Here is a 20227-nt window from a genome sequence, read left to right on the forward strand (position 1 = left end):
TGCAATACCTTCAGTTACAACTGTCACCTCTCACTTAGTTCTTTCTCAAGCTTCTATGTCAGTGGCATCCCAACTGCCAATGACAGTATGAAGAGGCAAGTGTATTCATTAAATTCCAAGTCTGATTTTTCACTTGGTCCTCTGCCTGGTTTCTTTTTTTTTTAGAAATATTTAGTGAATTTACTCAAATGAAAGAAGTGTAAATATACAGAAGTGAAAATATTAGAAATCTACATACAATAAAAAGTGAATATAAATTAGCCAACTCCATGGACATTTCCAGTTAAGCATTCATACAAATACATGTTAACCTTTTTCTTTTATATAGGAATAATATATACATACATGACATGATGAGTCTGGGGAAAAAAATCGGAGATACTAAAAATAGTCTCAAGTTTTAAAAATGCTGTTTTTTTAACAACATTCTAGATGAATGGAAACCCCTGATTTAATTCCATGATTTTATCATGCCAGAAGCATGGCTGGTTTAAAATTTTTTTAAACAGGTATTGGTATCATACATATTGGCTTATAATTAAGGCATTTTGTATACACAATATCTCAGTGCAGACAAAAAACTTTTAGTATAGATTATTTGCTATTACGTTTTAAACTTTCAAAGTCTTTTCAACATAAGAAAATAGCTGCGTACATTTAAGTGTTTTCTTATATATAAAACACAATCTTTAAAAAAGTAATGATGATTGGTCTTTGTGATTCCTAGTAATAAGTCCTTTCTTTTTTTTTTCACATAATATAAATTATATTCTTATACAGGATTGCATTAAGACCCAGTAGTTCTTAAACAATGTTACCAAATAACCATATAAATCCCAAGCGCAGCAAAGGTGAACAATCTTCATAGTGCACTTTCACCTCTTTAAAGTTGAAGCTGCTCCTTTTGGATATTTTTCCGCTTCAATGTGAAGTAGATTACAGGATTTCATTAGTGGTTTAGTTATGTGGCTTGTTAAAGAAGAAAAAAAATGCTTTTGATTTCTTCCACAGTTCACAGTTCTCAGGTGAGACATTTAGGGAAAATCATATAGTCCAGGGATGTTTGAAGAACCAAATGCTCTTTAGTAGATGAAGTGTCTCTCAATGCAACTGCAATAAATAAGCATCTACATCCTTAGCTATATTGCCAGTATATCCTGGAACCAAAGTAAGATGGTTTTCCTGTTCCCACAATCTGCTTAATTATTGTTTTAGAATCTGAATATTTCCATCATTTATAATTTCTGTTTTGGATGACAGTTCTGACCACCACCTTTTTATGACTGCTTGAAGCCAGTTTAAACCAACTATTATGTATTCTTCAAATTTGCTTTTAAGTAGGGACTTTACTAGAGGCAACAAGTCTACACAGCAGCCAAGTGAGATGTATTGTTTTTCTTCCTGTAAACTATTGGTGAGCACAGGAAGGCAATCCATCACAACTCCAAGGTCTTCTATCCTCACCAAATAAGCTACAAGTTCACTTATGCTTCTTTTTCTCCAGAAAGTTAAAGCTACATTCAATCTCAAATTCCTGCTGAACAAAACTTGTGCCATTGTCTCATGGTCCTGAGAAACCTCAGAAAAAAAACCACCACTATATTTTGATGATGGGCTTTCTGTCTGTGAAGAACCAGAATCACTGGAGTTAACCAAGTACGTTCGAGTATCATGGCGTAATTTTTCAGGCAAGTGGCCTGCACAAGCCAGTTCATTTTCTTTATTTGCCATGTCACAGCCCCCACTTTTAGGTGACTGTTTTTTTCTGTAACAAGGATTTGGAAAAGGATGATGAACTTTCTTCCTGCGATAGATCACCTTAAGTAGTTTATTAGGGCTTTTCACAGCTTGTCCAACTGTTCTATTTACGTCAGCAGCCAACTGTTTTGGAGATTTCTTAACCTCCTTCATGTTCTTATTAGTGAAATTAGAGATCCTCTTTCTAGGAAGATCAATGGAATGATCCTCAATATTATTACAAAAGTTCCGTTTTTTAACATTGTGAGTTTCAGATGCCATAATCTCTTAAATACCGGCGCCTCATGGTACCGCGGCGCTTCAGCTCAGACCCGGCGCTGACCAGCTGCGCCAGGCGGCCCACAGCGAAGCTCAGGCGCGCGGGCCCAGCCCCACACAGGGCCATTCAAACGCGGCGCACGCGCGGCCCGCCGGGAAAGCTCCTGCCTGGTTTCTTTTAAGGCTGGACATATGAACTAATATTTATTTTCAGCACTAGAATGATATATATTTTTAGCTCTCTAGAGTCCTGAGACAAGCTGATCAACTTCACAATTAATTTTCCACCTGTATCTACTACACACACTCTTGCATACATAAGCTTGCAGAATTAAATTTCAAATGAAAAAAGTTCCTAATAATTTAAGAAAGATGAATCCCTACTACAGCTCTTCCTTAAACATAACTTAGAATCTAAGTAAACACCAGCCTCTCCATGAATGATGGCTGCCTGAGAAAAGTGAAGATGCATATGGGATCTCCTGGGACCAGATATGAGGTCACTTGGGATCACCTTGGAAATCACAGTGCACAGATTTGGAATGAACAGCCTCAGTTTCACTTCTAGGTTCTTGTTGCAGCCCCTCTTTCATTTTTTCTTTTTTCTCTTATTTCCTCTTCTTTTTCTCTTCTCCTTTTACCTTTTGGTTTGCATGCTGCACTCACCCATTTAGTGAAAGAGGCACTGATGCTTTTGGGGGTGGAGGTCTGTGTGTACCATATGCACAGCCACTGTTCCCAGCAATCCTGTCCTGAATGTGTTTGTACTGAAAACTAGCTACGGATGACTTCATACATCTGACTCGTGGATGTGTGATGATTACTGACAAATTTTGAAGACTAAGAATGGCTCTGAATTTGTGTAGGTTAGTGTAAATTTTATGTGGTTGAATATTGAGGATAGATTCTTTATACCTCCAGTGAGATTCGTTCATTCGAGCCTTGACCTTTTCCAACAAGTAAGATTTGTTTTATTGTCTTGCTTGGGGCCGTCTCCTTAGTAATAGGATAACCTACTTTAATTTCTACTTAAATGCTTCACAGGCTGGAGAGTGAGTTCCCCTAAAGGAGTGAGCCCCTAAAGACTCAAATTGGCCTCTGTGCCCTAATGGAAGACTTTTATCCCAAAGCAAATAAAAAATATATTAAGGGTTTTACCAATACAACCCTAAGCTTTTATCATTTTCTGTATGTTCTTTCTCTTCTCATTATAAGTAATCACACTTGCTTAAGACATTAGTTGCTCCTTTCCACCAGGTTTTTATCCCTTCCCTGGTTCTTTCCTGTCATGAGAGACACCTTACATGAAAGTAAATAGCCAGTATTATTTTGCCATTTCTTAAAAAGCAGGCAGACATGGCCTAATGGACCTGGCTTAATAGTGTGCATATGCGACCAGCTAGGCAGGTCTAAGGTACTAGTTGTTGGCACAGGACTCCACAGTTTATCAACATCCTTAATTCCACTCAAGCTACTGAGACCAAGACAGTGTAATGGAGAATACTATTTTGTCAATATTCTGTGATGCAGTGAGCCCAGCTCTTTTCTTGAATCTCAGTAAGGTAAAATTAACATACACCCTTATAGGCAATGAACTCCTTCCTTCACATATTTCCAAAAAGAGATTCTTCCTTATATTGCACTCCCTTAACACACTGAACTGTGTTATCACAATTAAAAATTTCAATAACATGACATGACATAAAACTTTCTTTTGAATGGGATAAAAATCCTTGTCCCAAAAGGTTTACTGCATAGAATAAAATCTGTGGGTTCTGCTGTGAATCATTTATGTTTGCTCTTCAAGGCTGGAATATTTTGGCTTACAGGAACACACAAGAGAATGGTGAGTGTAGCAGATTATCCAGCAATTTGTTAAAGGAAATCTATTACTAATGCCCCCTTTGGACAACTTAGGAAGTTTAAACGAGTTACACAGGAGAACACGTAGGCTCCCACATGCAGGTATGGAGAGATGCCAAGCAGAAGGTGTTGGAGGACATGGGCTGAAACATTAGGACACTTTACACCACTTTTCTGCATAAGGCAGTTGACAACAAGACTGCTGGCACAGTAAGCAGCCAAAGTGGTTTTGAGAAAAGCCGATCCTTTCATAGCTCTCCCTAGGGTCTTCTCACGTTCCTCATGAAGAAAAGAATTTGGGTGTCATCCAAGTTCCAGGTGTGGCTCCAGAAAAGCAGCAGAAGGGTCTGAGCTATCGGGACAGATTCCTGGCCTCACTTTGAGGTGTGGGAGAGGAGACCTGCAGAGTCAGAGAGTTGTACAGGACCCCAAAAGAAGAAGATGTAGGAAGGATGATGAGCCTCATTAGGCACCTGGACTACTTCTGAACCAGGGTGCCTGGCCTGCGGTCATTGCTAAGGGGCACATGCTATAGCTTTTACCAGAAGAGACTTGCCTCAGTTCTTGAGAGATGCTCTGCGAGGGGGAAATCCTGCCAGAGGCCACAGCTTATGGCTCAAAGACCTGGCACTATGGAAGGGCCTCTCTTAATCCTACCGTCTAGTTGTCCTCAATATGGGGAACGTGAGTCTGTCAGAAAGTCCTTGGTCAAATTGAAAAGGACTCTATGATTTGGGGCAAAGGTGGAGAAGATGGGACACCTGTGCCTTGTTCCCTCACTTCCTTCAGTGAAGAGCCTATGCGGCAGGAGCTGAGCCCACCCAGGCCCAGCTCCGAAATGAGAATTCTTCAAAATCTTCAAGAGGTGACACAGTGCAGTGGAAAAGACCACATGAGCTTTGGACCCACATAGACCTGAGCTGGAATTTTGAATTGGTCACTTCACTGTTTTTACACAAAAACATAAAGAATAATATCTATAGATGCATGTGAAAGTAGATATTTAATAAATGGTACCCATAGCAGTTATTGTTTGACTTGGATAATGATTTGGAAAGAATGTCTACTAATAAGAGTGATTCTTATCTGATCATAAGGAGAAATATACACTTGGAGAAAATCAGATAATCTACTAAGGGCAGTAAAGTTAAATAAGTGAGATATGACTTGGACAGCAAGAAAAGGACTCAGTATTCATGGATGAAATAAGAGTTCATCCTGGTCATAAAAATCCTTTAAAAAACTTTAATAAACACAAGCTGGGGACAGAATACTTATAAGGGAGAAAAAGTCTATTCATTTACCTTGAGAAATTGTAGAAGTTGTCTGGAATAGACACACTAAAGAAATAGAGGGTGGGGCACTTGGGCAAGAGAAGATGTAAACAAGAAGATGAGAAATTAAAGAAATATAAAAACAGGATAAAAGTGATTTTACTTTTATAAGTGTGGTCATGTGAAAATGAGAACTGTTCTAGGAGATACACACACACACACACACACACACACACACACACACACACACACACACACACCATGCTTTCAGTGATACATTTATTCATGCAATCTCGGTTTTGGACCCTGGGAGAAGGACTTCATACTGACTAACCCAGTAAAACACTCATTTTCTAACTCATGTATATATACTATCACTGTATTTGTTTGAGTTAAGCAAACAGGTTGCACACTTAGTGGTAGAGCAGGAACTCAAATGCAGCCTGCTATACTATATTGACTCTGTGGACTTGGATCATATTTTTTCACAGGCAAGATTCTTAATTTTTTGGTATCAAATTGCAACCATTTGACCTTCTATAGATCTGAGCTCCCTGGGGTAGAGGAAAGAATGGTAGTGCTCAGAGTGATGGCCAGAACAGAGGCGGGGGAGAGATATGGTTGCTGTTTTCTCTGATTATGACCTGACTAACTGAGAGATTGTGGCAGGACATGATAGTCTGCTAGATATGGCTTAAGCCATTCCTTGGGACGTCACAAGCTACTAGGTAAATCCCATTCCACAGGATTTCCATCAAGTTTTATATCAGCTGATATCTAGGCAACTATCCCTCTGGATAGCCCCAATGATATACATTCAATAAAACATACTGTGGCAAATAAACAGAAAAACAATTCTTTTACACATGAAAGTATTGAGCATAGATCCAAGAGTCCCAGAAAAATCAGTTGTATTTGAATACTCATTCAGGCTAAAGTGTAATTGACTGATATAAAAAAAATCCATAGGAATTTGAAGCACGAATGGACAAAGTTCCAGGTTTTGAAGCAGTGAAGATAGTAATAGTAACATTTTTATTAGTAACTTGCTATTAAATATACTAGTATTTTAATGGTCTCATATTAATTCTGTATTGTTTGCATTGCTTCCTCTTCAAGTATAATTAGAAGCCAATGAAAATGGGTATGGGCTAGAGAGAATACAGTCTCAAAGCTTCCTCAAGCTCAGGTGGGACCTGGAGTAGCAAGAGTGCAGGAAGAGATCAAGGAAGGCGGGAACCACCGTACTCCCTTTGTCAGCAGCCTGCTTCACCTCTGAACTGCTTCCTGTAAGTACAGAGTGCTGGCCTGCACCGTCATTAATATGGAGATAGGAGGGCATGTCTGGGGGATGGTGAGGAGAGAGGTCCTAAGACACTTGACCCTGAAGGCTTTCATCCATTTGACCATTTTGCCTGAGTCCAGTTTTGTTTACCTTCCAGTAGCACCTGTACTCCAAGGTCTGTGAGAGACTTTAAGGCGGGGGGCTGCCTCGGCTCAGCGGGTGGAGGTCATGGGACCTTGGGGAGTGTCTCCTGCTCTCTAGGGCTCTTCCCAAAGCCAGCACCTCCTCCCCACGGTATGCATGTGTGCGTGTGCCACTCAGTTCTTTATTTCCATGGGGAAACTGATCAATTCAGTATATTTAAGTTAATGTCTGTAAATGGGAGCTATCAACACTGAATTTTAGAATTCTCAATTACTTTTCCTTTTTATTCAGCATTGTTTAGATCTTAAATTCAGTTCTGGGGTTTACTGCTTTATTGAAGGAAGAATTTAGGGAGGGTTCAAAAAGGAGCTAATAAATGATTAGATAATTGAAACATAAGACTTTTAATAAATGGTTAAATGAACCGGATTATTCAGCCCAGAGGAGCCCCAGGGGTGACAAGAGCACATGCAAGCTTCCTTTACAGAGGCTCGTAGCCAGGCAGTGTTGTGCAGGGCAGTGCAGAGTGCAGAGTCTGGGTGGAAAAGGAAGGGTTTCCTGACAGTGATGACTAAGAAAAAGGAGGCGGACTGAGGCGTGTTGGGTTGCCTCCTGATTTAACATTCAGGAAGACCAGATGTACACTGCTGAGGTTTAAGAGTGACCCTGCCTGTCCTTGGGAGAGAAGGGGAAGGGAGGGAGAGACACACAGACACACAGACAGACAGACAGACACTGAATGATGCCTTACTTTGTGACTCTGTGTTGTATGCTAAGGAGGAAGCCATGAAGAATTTTTGCCCAAATGAAATTTGAAGCCAGATATGTATATACCTCCACCCTCACTTCCTCACAGCGTGGAGCATACTCTTCAGACAAACAGGTCAGGGTCAAAGTCAAATGGGTGGCTGCTAGAAAGGGCACAGTCTTTGAGTGGCTCTAACCTGCCTCAGTAAGATATTTATAATGCTATTATAAAGGAAAAGAAATTAACCTGCAGAGGAAAAAAGCTAAACCAATCCACTCTGGTGAGTGGGCAGATATACACATCCCCACAGGCATCCAATTGGCTGGCAAGTAGAAACGAGTGCAGATTTCAATCTGAATCCAAGAAGCAACTCATGCAGATTCTCAGCCATCCCAAGTAGTCACTGGAGGGTCTTCTGCAACAAACAGGAAAACACTCCTGGTGTTTGTACAGATGGCCCTTTTGCTAAAGGAATTTTCACAGGCATAATTGGGCTCGTTGTCACATCATCCTAGAGGTGTTAATAGTTTTCCCATTTCAGAGATAGGGACACTGAGCCACCGAACATGTCTTGCACTGTATGAGGCACGGAGCCAGCCTGTGTTTCGCAACCCTGTGTTCTGTGCATAGAGTGAGAAACATGCAACCTGTGGGCAACAATAAGAGATGGTTCAGATATCTTCATTATCCAACTATTTAAGAAGCAGCTCTCTATCCAACCCCCGCCCGTCACAGTGTCAACTGCTCTTGCCAATATTACAGCTTTAAACAGCATTTACTCTGCTGGTGAACACAGCGTGTGGTAAAATGATTTAGCATCATGAGTAAACACATATGCTTGCTTGGGTCCAAATTTTAGAAGTGACAAACCCATTTCTGGCCCATGATTTAATGGACTAGAAACAAACTAGAAGGTACACATTTACTACGCATGAACGAATAACTCCCTTTGCAGCAAGTGACCTTCTTGTATCTAGTGCTGTACTCAGAACTGCCGGTTACAGGTTGTGTATCCCTATTGCTAAAATATGTGCATGTACACTTCTCAACATACTCCACTGGTATTTTTTTTTATCCCTTGAAACACAGCTGGGTATGGAACTGGTTGTTAATGGTAAAGCAACCATAGGTAAAGAAGGCAACCTGACTGGGGGAAAAATAAACACATTAAACAAGAGATTAAGAAAGAGATGCTGCTCTAGGCAGCAACAAGAAGAAGCATAATACATCATCTCTTTAAAAAAAAAAAGCCACTTCTGTGCCTTAGCTTGAAAGTGGTGTCCTCTATCCTGCATGCCTCCCCCAATAGACAGACACATCATTTCACTTTTAGTCTTGTTCCCATTTTATGTTTACATTTTATTTTCTCATTCCTTTTCCCAAATCCCCCTGCTTCTAGTTTCCAGTGTGGTGTTTACAGAGACCTTAACTAGAACCAGGGAGGCTGAAAAAAACCATTTTTTCCCCTTCTCTTGTAATGTCCATTCTTTTTTTCCCTCTCTTCCCAGAGAATAGATAAGTTTACCTAGAAAATAAAAAGCTAATACAACCTTTTGCTCATCAACAAAAGTATGTCTTGTTGCAGCCAGGAATAAGTTAATAATACAGGGAAAAGGCTTAGTGGCTTAAAAACAGGCTCCTTGGGGTTATGAAGGAACAATGTTGTTTTTTCTTCCCAGCGTGCAAGGATTTAATTAAGTGATAACAGTCACCTTGGGGTGGCTGCACCAGGCAATAATATCTAGGTGAAGAAAAATGCTGAAGAGAGTTGAGTACAGTCAATTTATCTTCAGAGAAGGCAATAAATGAACAAAGCATAGGTATTGGGCTGATTGTTTTGCAATGTTTCCATTACTGATACGCATCAAAAAAAGGGGGGAGGGGACAGATTTGGTATTTTCAGTTTCTGAAATGTATTAAATACAGAGAAAGGAAGTGAAAAAATTGCTGTGAGGTCATATCCTCACATTCTAATCACAAACAGTTTGGTAGTTATTCAAGCTAAACATAGAACAAGGGAATGGTCCTGGTGACACAGAGGATGGGACTACAGCTGAATCGTGTATTTCTAAGCAAATATACAGAACTTGGAAATTCTTGTTCTGCCACAAGGAAGGAAAGTGATTGTAAGGAGGTGATGGCAGAGGGGGTCTGCGCGGGTGGTCTGCCTCAGAAACAGCAGAGCCTGCCGTCCTAAGGTCAGATCTGGGGACTTTCGAGGAGTTTAGGGGAATGCCTATGAGAAGAACCAGGCAAGAAGAACATCCTAAAAAACAACCAAACAAAGACAAACCCCAAGACAGGGACCTTATCTGCCCTGTGTAATATTAAAAAGTAATAGTAAGGCTAGAATAAAACCATGGGGAACTCAGGCCCACAGAAAATGTTACAGTCACACAGTACTTGTGCTCAGAGAAGCTGAGGCAAGGTCTGGAGAAGTGCCTGTAAATACTGGGCTGAGAGAGCCAATGCTTCTTTCCTGCTGTGAGATGTGGGGCTTTTGGGGCCTAGTGAAATATGAGGACGGTTCTGCTTTTCCAGAAACAGGAGTAGGAGCAACACAGAAACCTCCCTCTGCACTGCTCTGCTCTCTCCTTGGTGGGTCTCAGAGCACCCTGTGAAATCCATTCATTCTCACACCACCTCTGTTTGACCCAGGACACTGAGGATCTGAGAAGAAATGCAACTTGTCTATCACCACTCACCCTGTTCGCCTTACAGTTTTGATCCCTAATTCCCACATTCCTTGTCTACTTAATTGCCTTCTTGGAGACCATATCATCTCCCCGTCAAGAGTTCAGGTTCATATCTCTCCAATTTCAGTGGTGATGGAAAAAATCCTGCCCTCAACCCCTGCCCTGCACTTCCCTAGCTATCGCTCCAGAGTTACTCTTCTTCAGTGCAAAGTGGATCCGACAGGGCAGCAGGGCTGGAACCTCTGTTTACAGCTGGGGTCACCAGTGCAATGAGCAGGGCTGAGCATCTGTGTGTGGACGCCAGAGATGGCTCGGGGACAGAGAACAGTTCCTTCCCTAACAGTGTCTTCCTGCTTCCACCTCCTGCCCCTGAGAATGTGCTTCACTGACATCTGCACTCCCCCAACTCCCCACCCCCTGCCTTGGAGGCTATGCAAAGAGTAAGAGTCAGCTAGGGAGAAGTTGCCTGCATAAGGAGAACAGCAAACGACTCAAGATCAAATAAAAGGAAGATAAAATCACAAATGCTTTGTCATAGAAATTCTGTCATCGTGTGTGAATCAGTGACAGATTTGTAAGTTACAGAATATTTGGATGGGCAAGGCTCAATGAGTTTTTCAAGAAAAAATGTAATTTCTCACAATTATTATGGGGAGTAGTGCTAAATTGTCTTAAGATTATATTACGAGGGAATGATTTTACAACTGATGTATCTCAAGTTACTAAAGGATGAAGAAAAATTCTTATTTTAAACAAGCCTTCAAAGTAAGTAAATAATCAAAGGCAGTATTTGGGAGAAATGGGATTCCACTCTCCTAGGTTTCCACATCTTTCCAAAAATTTGTCAGTGTTTCTAATAACAAATATAAAAATAATTCTCATAGGTCCTATGTCAAGGTTTAGGTGACAGGTCCCTCTGTGACAGCAGATTTTAATACTAGATGAGCTGGGCTTTCCCGTTGACAGCTGTCCAAGACTGACTATTGCAACAGCCTGTTTAAGGAATTATTTACTCTTCTGTTCCAAAGAGATTTGTAAAATGCTGAATGCAGGGATGTTGGAGCTTTATTATGTTTTGGTTTGGGCCTTCCTAGGCTCACAGCACAGCAGAGCAGGGAGAAGGCAGCCTGACTCTAGCCATGTCCCTCTGAGCAAAGTGAGATACTCAAGATCCTTTTGATTTTACATTGTTAGTTTTCTGCTGCTGGTGATGGTGGTAGTGGTGGTGTGTGTGTGGCCATATCCAGCAGGTCCCTTCAGACCTTGGGACCACATAGTACCTAGGGTCCTTAAGGAAGGACAGAATGAGATGAGGATGGCCAGTTAGCACCCATCATGCTACACAAATATATAACATAAGAGTTTCTTTTTAGATTGTCCAAAACAAACAGAAGAGACTTGTCCATTCACTTCCTGGTGTTCAAATGAAACCTGCCTGCACAGGCCCACGGCCCAGGCCAATACAGCCTGAAGTTAGGTCTTACAGCAGGGAGGAGCCTCAAAGCTTTGTAAATAGTTAAAAGCTGCTAACACCTGGCTGAGGCTAACTGGTCAGCTCAGGACTCCAGCTGCTAACTCAGACCCTCAAGGCTACGAGTGCTCTGTGCACCACAAACCCCAGCACCCCTAGTTTTCCCTCTTCTCTGGTGGCATCTCTCAAAAGAATGTCCCTCTAGGAAGGGGTGCCTCCTCCCTCATGAGGTCACTGCTCATTCTGCACAATGTCCGGGTCCCCACTGTCTGGATGGCACTGGCTTCACAGTGGAGTTCTGCAGGTTGGGTATAAAATTGACTGAGAATTAGTGAATTAATCACACCATCTGACTGAGAAGTGTAATGCACCTAAGATATGAGCAGAGCTGGGTGTTCCTTTATGCTTATCTCTCTCAACTACATTTCTCATTTAACATCATTATCATCCCCCATAATGCTCTCCCAACGTGAGGCTTTAAACTAAGGTTGATGGTAGATTCAATATTCAAAAAGGCTTTGGTTTGAATATAAGGAAACTACAATCCTGATTAATGTCCATTAATCTATGAACTAGCCATATTCGCAAACAACTGGCCAATTAAAAGTTTATGCCTGTGTTGAAACCTCTATTTAAGACTTTACTATTAATGTTAATACATGTTAGGGACTTCTGCCTGTTTGAACATGTCAAAGTCAAACACTGATTTGTTTAATTTTTATCCTTAAAAGTGAATTGGTTAGCACATTCTAATGTGTCCTAAATTGGGGCAGTTGCCATCAGCTTTGTATTTATGCACACAATTAAACAGAGAACACCTAAGTATTGAAGTATCAAAATCTACTCAGTTACTGATCTTAAGCAAGCAGGATAAATATTTTCATTTATTTTACCCACAGATGATTAAATTTTCACTCCAGGGGTACACAAACACTGTCTATGTGGAGGGGCCGATATGCACTATCGTATTTACTTAATATTCCCATCATATATATTAATTTCCAATCCATGTTCATTATGACCATGTGAAATGGTCCTAGGGCTCTTGTTGTTTCTCATAATACAGCCATATCACTGATGTAGGAAAACATCTCAGGAAAAAAATAGATGGGTGATTGGATACACAGTCAGGAAAACGTATGATAATTTCTTTTTTAAATAGACAGGAAACTGAATTTTCTAGACACTGTGTGAGCAGCACATACCCAAGATCTTAGCCAAACCTTTGGCTCTATCTTACAGTTGAAATTCTAATCCACTGTAACATTTCATTGACAAAGATAGAAAAAATTGGCTACATCTTTTATTTATTATGAAATGTTATCTTGTACCCTATCTGAAAGTAGAATTTTAAAAATATAAAAGCAGGAATCCCCAAAGCAAAAAAAACCCAGCACATATTATAACAATGAGAGCCAGTTTCCAAACAGACAACATCCAAAGCTTGCATTATAGTCTCAGTTTTATCCTTGCCGCTTAGCCTTGAGTCTCCCATTAGTGATGATGGGAAGCGCATAGCTGAAGCCCATGCATCAAGCTGAGAAAACACTCCTCAGTATTAGTTCTGACTCCAATGTTATGACACAAATCATGATAATATTTCTGTATCTCTGCATTTCATTGGGAAAAAATACAATCCAGGACTTTGCACACTCATAAATTATGACTCTGTTCCTCTCCTGTTTATGATTATTATCCTATTCCATATAGAAAACAAAGATATTTTAATAACACTTTAAACAAAACTTTTTAATAAATAATAATTGTAGTTGTGTGGAGCCTATCATTAAAGATGAAAAAAATTGAAAATAGGAATTTGATATTATTATAACCTCAACAGAGATGTATCATTATACCCACTTTACATATTTATGAACCAAATCTCTCTATAGGTATCTTAAGTTTCCACTGCTGCCACGGAATGGGAAGTGAACGCTCAGTTCTTCTCACCTCAGGTCTAATGACAAACTCTTATTAACACTAGTGAGGGTTCGCTTAGCTGCTTCACAAATTCGTGTAATGAGGCCAAGGTCAGGACCCTGAGGCCTCAGATGAGCAATTTCACTCTGTTCTGTGGCCAAAGAGAGCCTTCCTAACTCTGACAATTGGCTTATAAACATGTACTCTCAGTCACTGGGGGACAGGGGAGGGGTGTGTGGGTGGGTCAGTGCAAATCTATCAACACTGATAGAAAAATAACTCCAAGCTCTATGCCCTGAACAAGCAGATTTTTTTTGTGAATGAAAGAGAGAACATCTATTACTGTAACTATCAATAAGAACAAAAACTTAAGTGGGTTCCAAGAATCCTTCAATAGTGGCAAACTGTACTTTCTTTTAAATGTTAATAGTGGTTTGTCTTCATTTTAGAAAGTTTAGAGCATTCAAATAAGCAAGAACAGGGAAAGAGAAATCACCCACAGTCTTGGGATAAATTCTATTCATGTTCTGGTGGACACATTCATTGATTAGTTCACTAAGTATTTATTACATAACTGCTATGTTAAGCAAACTACTATGTCAGCTACTGAAGATACTGATGAACTAGACAGATGCAGCCTATTTTTTTCAGGTAACTTAAAAGAGTCTGTCTGATTTTCGAAGACTGGCTCCATGTTATCCTGCTTCACAGACAGAGGTGACTCAACCAAAAGACTTGCAGCTTTGCTTCTGCCTGCGCCTCTCTGAAAAGCAGGCACACTACAGGGTCCTTTTCACTGCTTCTTCTGACACTAAGCTTCATACTAGTTTTTAGTCAAATACATGTTGAGCTCATCTAGAAAGGCACATAGCTAAGGACACTGCATTAGAATGATAGTGAAAAGAGAGATTTCAAAATTATGGGGAGGTCCCTGTCCAGATTTCTTTCAGCAAATGTGTAAGTGCCAACTTTCACGATCATGACTACACACACACACACACACTTCCCATTATAGAATTTGAGTAAATACTACACTTCGCTTTTTTGCTTGTTTCATTAAAAAGGCTTAAACCGCATCTCGCTATAAAGACAGCATGTGGGGAGAGAATGTTTTGTTCTCACGTTATTTTAGTTCTTTTCAACTTTGATTGAATCCTCTGAGAATAATAGCATGTTCTATTGCTATTACTCCTTGCTAACATGTTCATCTTATGACAAGCATTCTGTCCTGTGGTTCTGAAGAAACCAGAGCGCCTGCTGGGAGAGGACTTTCCTAGAGTTAAGGTGCCCTGCCCAAAGGTGGTGGCTGTAGCAGGATCACCCAGCCAGGCCCCTAGTGTGTGTGTTACAGAGTTACATTCAGGCACCCACCAAGTCTTTACAAAGCACACATTAGATCGCTGTGGTGGAAACTATGGACATTGTCCTCTTTTACTTACTTATTTGCAAAAAGAAAGAAAAATGTACTAGGTTCCTAGGAAAGATGAGATTAAATCACAACATGGAGATTTACAAAGACAGAACTTGTAGAAGATTCCAAATACACACATACAGGAGACACTTTCTCATTATACCCACTGTGGGCTTCTTCCAAAAAGGGACAGGTAAGCCATGGCTGGGAAATGCTTGTCCACTCAAAATTGTATTCTAGTCACACTCCTGACTTCTTCATGTTTCTACAACACCCAGCTCCTAGTGATTGTGTTATTAAAGGGATTTAGCCACAAAAGCCTGACTCCCAATATAAAGAAATATACTGTTTATCATTTTCAGGATGGGCTCCAGGACAGTTCACAAATCAAGCCCATTCTGGAGTTCATGTTAACTGTTTCTCTAGGGGTCACTTTGGCTGACGTTTCCAGCAGGTCATGTTTTGTGTACAGAAAAAGTACTGAATAAGGAATATTTTCTACTACCACACACACAGCAGAAATTTGCAAGTGTTCTTATTAATTTGGTTATACTGGCCAATAATAGTTAACAGGCAGGCCATAAATTCTCCCTGTAGATTTTATATTAGATTATGACACTGAATAAAATGAAATAAACAGATGTTCTTGTCATGGTATCCAGCTGACTGAATAAAATGACAAAAAGATTCAGTAATATTTTTAAGGTAAGGAATATTATTGTTTAAAAGAATAATAAACATTATATGGGGTTGAATACCATGCAAAATTTATTTTAGAACACAGATAGTTTCTTTAATTCATTGATATGTATTGGTTAAAAAATTCTGCATGAATTCCTATTGAGGGCCAAAGCAGAATTATTTATGAGAAGAGTGGAAACTAACATTTTCACAATCTTATTGAACTGTAATCTTACTGAGATGGTAGGATTATATATATATATATATGTGTGTGTGTCACATAAATACATAGACACATATACATGAAACATATGCACACATATATATGTAAAATTATAACTTGATTTTGAATCTAATAATATGTCTTGAATATTCTGTATGTCAGCACATATGGGTTTATCCCTGCCTTTCTAAATACTATAGTAACCATAATACATTTAACCATTACCCTATTTGAAGGTGGTTTCAAAATTGGGGCAGTTATAAGCACTACCACGATGGATTCCCTGTAAGTGTTATGTATTTCCTTTAAGCTTTACATTATGTAATATTCTTAAAAATGGAATTACTCGATCAATTCTAATAGATGCCGCCAAATAGCCTTTTTTGCCAAATTGTTTACATGAAGGTGTCAGAACTACCCTCATAGGTAGTAAATGAGAGCATCACTTTCCCCACATTCTCACCTATGTTTGATATTATCAGTCTTTTCAATCTTGGCCAATCTAAGAGGTAAATATTTTCAGTATTTTCATGTATCAATTGGTCATCTACATTCATATGGAAACATTCTCATTCGAATCCTTTGACTGTGTTCTAATGGGGTATCAATTTTCTTCATGAATTGTTGGATCTCTTTATATATTTTGGATATTGAATCTTTATTTTATGTTATACTTTCCATCAGCCTGAAATCTGTCTTTCAACTTAATTTTTGGTGTCTTTCATTGTACATTATTAAAATTTTTTAAGTAATTCCCTCTATCAGTGTTTTATGATTCCTTGGTTTCTCTCCTTTGGAAGTCCTTTCTCTATCATGAGAGAATAAAAATGTTCTCTTCTATTTTTTCTAATGTTTGCAGTTATGTTTATTATGATTAGTTCCCTAACTGCTGAATTAAAGAATTAAGGAACACTGTTTAAAGCATTTCTGAGGTTCTGTATGAAACTCTTCCTACAATTCAATTTTTTAAACAACTCAATATCATTTTTAAAGTCTAAAACATAAGTATGGTTTTCTAGGACTTTGGACCAAAAAATATTTGGGAGCCAACTTAGGGGAAGGCTTATTTCCCTTTTCCTGAAGCAGAAGGAGTAGATCTTAGTTCACTACTCTGTTTTTAGAAGGGAAGTTTGCTACACTACAGCAAAATAATTTTTCAAAAGGCAGGGAGAGAATACCTACTTTTGTACATTATTCCTAGGGTGTCAGTAGGAGGGACTAAAGACTCATATGTAATTACTTCATTTACCTTAGATTTCTGGTTAGTAAGCAGTTGTATAGAAAGAGATAACCTCTAGTGTCAGAGAGGCCTAGGTTTAAATCTTGAGTTCAGCCACTTCTGAACCCTATGAGCTTGGGCAAATCATTTATTTTCTCTGAATACAGTTTTTTGTTTTTAATTTATTAGAGCTAACACTTATCCTCACAAGATTAAGTAAAGTGACACAGGTCAATCACCCAGCACAGTCTGCCTCATTCCCAGAATATGCCCATCTCCTATTCACCGATGCTTCCTCAAGCTCATATCATAGCAGCTCTGAGAGAACCCAAAGAGGTCATATATTTTCCCGGAAGCAAAGAATGTTCAACCTGCAGTTATTAGTAAAGGTTGGCTGCAGCTGGGACAGAGGCCAGAGACAGACCAAAGAAGAAGGAATTGAGACTGGGCCAGAGGTTTTCTGGGAAAAAGAAATGAACTTTTAAAAAAGATCAAAAGATTGGAAATTCAGAAACGGAGCTGTCTTATTCCATAATAATTTTTTTATTAGTCCTTTTACAGCCTGGAATGTAGCTCTGGCTGAGCTGAATTTTATTCATGATGTGCATTGGCCACAGTTTAGTTTATGAATGGGCTTGCATTAACAAAGATCATTGAGAACTGGATACACAGCTGAGATTTTCTAATATTTGCAGAGATAAATTAAGATGGAGAACACAACAAACAGCCCAATTAAAACAGACAAGAGACCTGAGCAGCCAATACTTCACTCAAGAGGATATGCATGTGGCAAATAAATACAGCAAAAGATCACTAGCCATTAGCAAAATACAAATTCAAACCATGATGAGACAGCACTTACATACCTATATGAAGTGGCTAAAAAAAATACTGACAATCCCATGTGCTGACCAAGATGCAGAGCAACACTGCTGGTGGAAATGCAAATTGGCACAACCACTTTGGGAAACAGTCTGGCAGTTTCTTGGAAAGTTAAATACACACTTACCACATGACCCTGAAATCCTCCTCCCAGCTATTTACCCTAGAGAAATGAAAATTCATGTTCATTCTAAAACCTGTCCACAAATGGTTATAGCAACTCTATTCATCACTGCCAAAAAATGGAATCAACCCAAATGCCCTTCAATGGGTGAATGGATAAACAAACTGTGGTATGGTGATACAATGGAATATAACTTAGCACTGAAAAGGAATGAATTACTGAATGAATAGCAAGTGCATTATGCTCAGTGAAAGAAGCCAATTTCAAAAGGTTCTGTTTGATTCCATTTATATGAAATTCTCATAAAGACAAAAATTTAGTGAAGGAGAACAAGTCAGTGGTTGTCAGGGTTTGGAGTTAGGGGAGGGTGTGATACAAAGGAAACATTCAAGGTAGTTTTGGGGTGTTGGTATTTTCCAGTTTATCTAATTGTGTTGGTGGTTACATGAATTACAACATATGTCAAAATTCATAGAAATTCACACAAAAAGATTCAATTTTGCTGTATGTTAACTTTTGAAATGAGAAAAAAAAAGAAAATACAATCTATTTTAAGACTCAAACTTCCTTCCACAGGACTGAATGAGTTATGCCATACACAGGATAGCCCAAGGCCAGTCCCTTCTTCCTTTCAACTAAAAGGCAATCTTTCTCAAATGCCTTGACATGCATGAAAGAATAACGCAAAATAAAAACAAAACCAGAAAGAACCCTCTTATTCAGTTTGTGTTTTTACTGAACCAATTTTATCATCATCTACTAGTCAGAGTTACCGTTTTTCTTTGCTAAGAATACTTCCCACGATTTCCGAGAGTCCCTCGTGTGAACCACGTGCAGTCCCTCAGGCACTCTGATCTCCACCTTATTTGGAGCTGCTGAACAACAGACCACCAGGAGCTAGCTGGTTGTCAGAGCCTTTGCTCTTTCAGCAACTGATCAGTTACTACCATGATATAACTCTCCTCCCCCAACACTCTCATTCCCTATATATATATTTTTTTTCGTTTTGGAACAAGTTGTCTTTAACCCTTGGACCCAATCTGAAGGCAATGGAAATAATTAAGACTGACATTTCTAGGGTTAAACGTCAAGTAGGAGAAAGAGCTGAAAAAAGGAAATTCCCCAGCTTCTCAGTAATGAAAAGCTGAGGGTATACCTTCTGTGGCTGTCTGTGAGATGCTTTCACATCCATGTGTCAAGGGTTTTTCAAACTGACAACTTGCAAATTTGAAATACAAAAATGCCCAAAGCGATATTTTAGTGGCTCAGGGAAACTCTTGTATGGGAAAAAGAATTCTAAAGTGAAACGTCTCTTGAAATCACACAGGGCCTGACCACGATACTCTAATTATGCTAATTGCTTCAATGCCCTTGCTTTATTTATGCTGAGCAGCTAAGATAAATAAAGGAAAATTGCTTTGGATCTAACTGTATTCATATCAGAATGCAAACTAGCCTGTGTTTGTTATGTGATTGCTGATCTGTTTACACTAAATTCTGCAGGTAATTGCAGTTTTGATTGCACATTTATTTCTAGCTGCACAGGTCCCAGGACTAGGTCTGTCTGTTTTTATAATTAAACCGTTTTGTAATATCTAAACTCACTAAAGAGCAAAATGATGCTTTAAGAATTTACATATTTTATGTATTAAATATACTTTGGTGAGCGGTGACAAAAAGGGGGAAAAAGTATGTTTACCACTAAAAAATTGGACAGCATGTTCTGGATTTGAAGAAATTCGAGACATCTGTTCCAAGGCCTGTTCACCGAATGGGACAGATGCCTGGCGCATCCCTGTAATCTGTTCTTCAACACATAGTTTTTGAACTTTCAGTTGCAACTTTCATGTTAGTAAAATATGTTAATAGAACATGCTGCCCCTTGCTGATTCCTAAGACAATGGAATAGTATCTTATACCCCAATGTAATAGTTATGTTTTCTGCACCTTGGTCCACAGCTGAAAGTCCACAGAGCTAACATGGTCTTTGTTTTCTGTTCTAGACCAGTCTTTTGGGGGCATTCACTGGTGTCACTGATATCAGCTTAGAATTCAGATTCCTTCAGATTTCATCAAAGCCAGCATGCTTAGGGAAAGCAAAAGCAACACATGTACATACAGAAAACCAATTTCTTTTTAGGATGCTCATTATTTTAGTATCACAAAGGACAAGGAATTGGCAATGTTCCCACTATCAGTGTAGGATGGTGTCACCTTTGCATTGCTGCTTCATCCATCAGCAAACTCTGGAACAGTCATTCAGGCTGCCC

The 20227-nt window shown here is 39.3% G+C and overlaps 2 protein-coding genes across 12 annotated transcripts in view; both read right to left on the reverse strand.

Moving 5' to 3' along the window:
• NPAS3 (neuronal PAS domain protein 3) overlaps positions 1-20227 on the reverse strand; it is an 843415-nt gene that overhangs the window by 236802 nt on the left and 586386 nt on the right. The window lies entirely within an intron of this gene.
• Positions 881-2160, reverse strand: LOC118910290 (KATNB1-like protein 1). Its single transcript, XM_036881332.2, has one exon. It carries the CDS (start codon positions 2017-2019, stop codon positions 1204-1206), a length of 816 nt encoding a protein of 271 aa, XP_036737227.2. The 5' UTR covers positions 2020-2160; the 3' UTR covers positions 881-1203.

This window comes from Manis pentadactyla, chromosome 11 (assembly GCF_030020395.1).
Source record: "Manis pentadactyla isolate mManPen7 chromosome 11, mManPen7.hap1, whole genome shotgun sequence".
NCBI lineage: Eukaryota > Metazoa > Chordata > Mammalia > Pholidota > Manidae > Manis > Manis pentadactyla.

Bases quoted from the DNA above. Each gene is read 5' to 3' on its own strand.
- LOC118910290 (XM_036881332.2), bottom strand. From the start codon at position 2,019: ATGGCATCTGAAACTCACAATGTTAAAAAACGGAACTTTTGTAATAAT.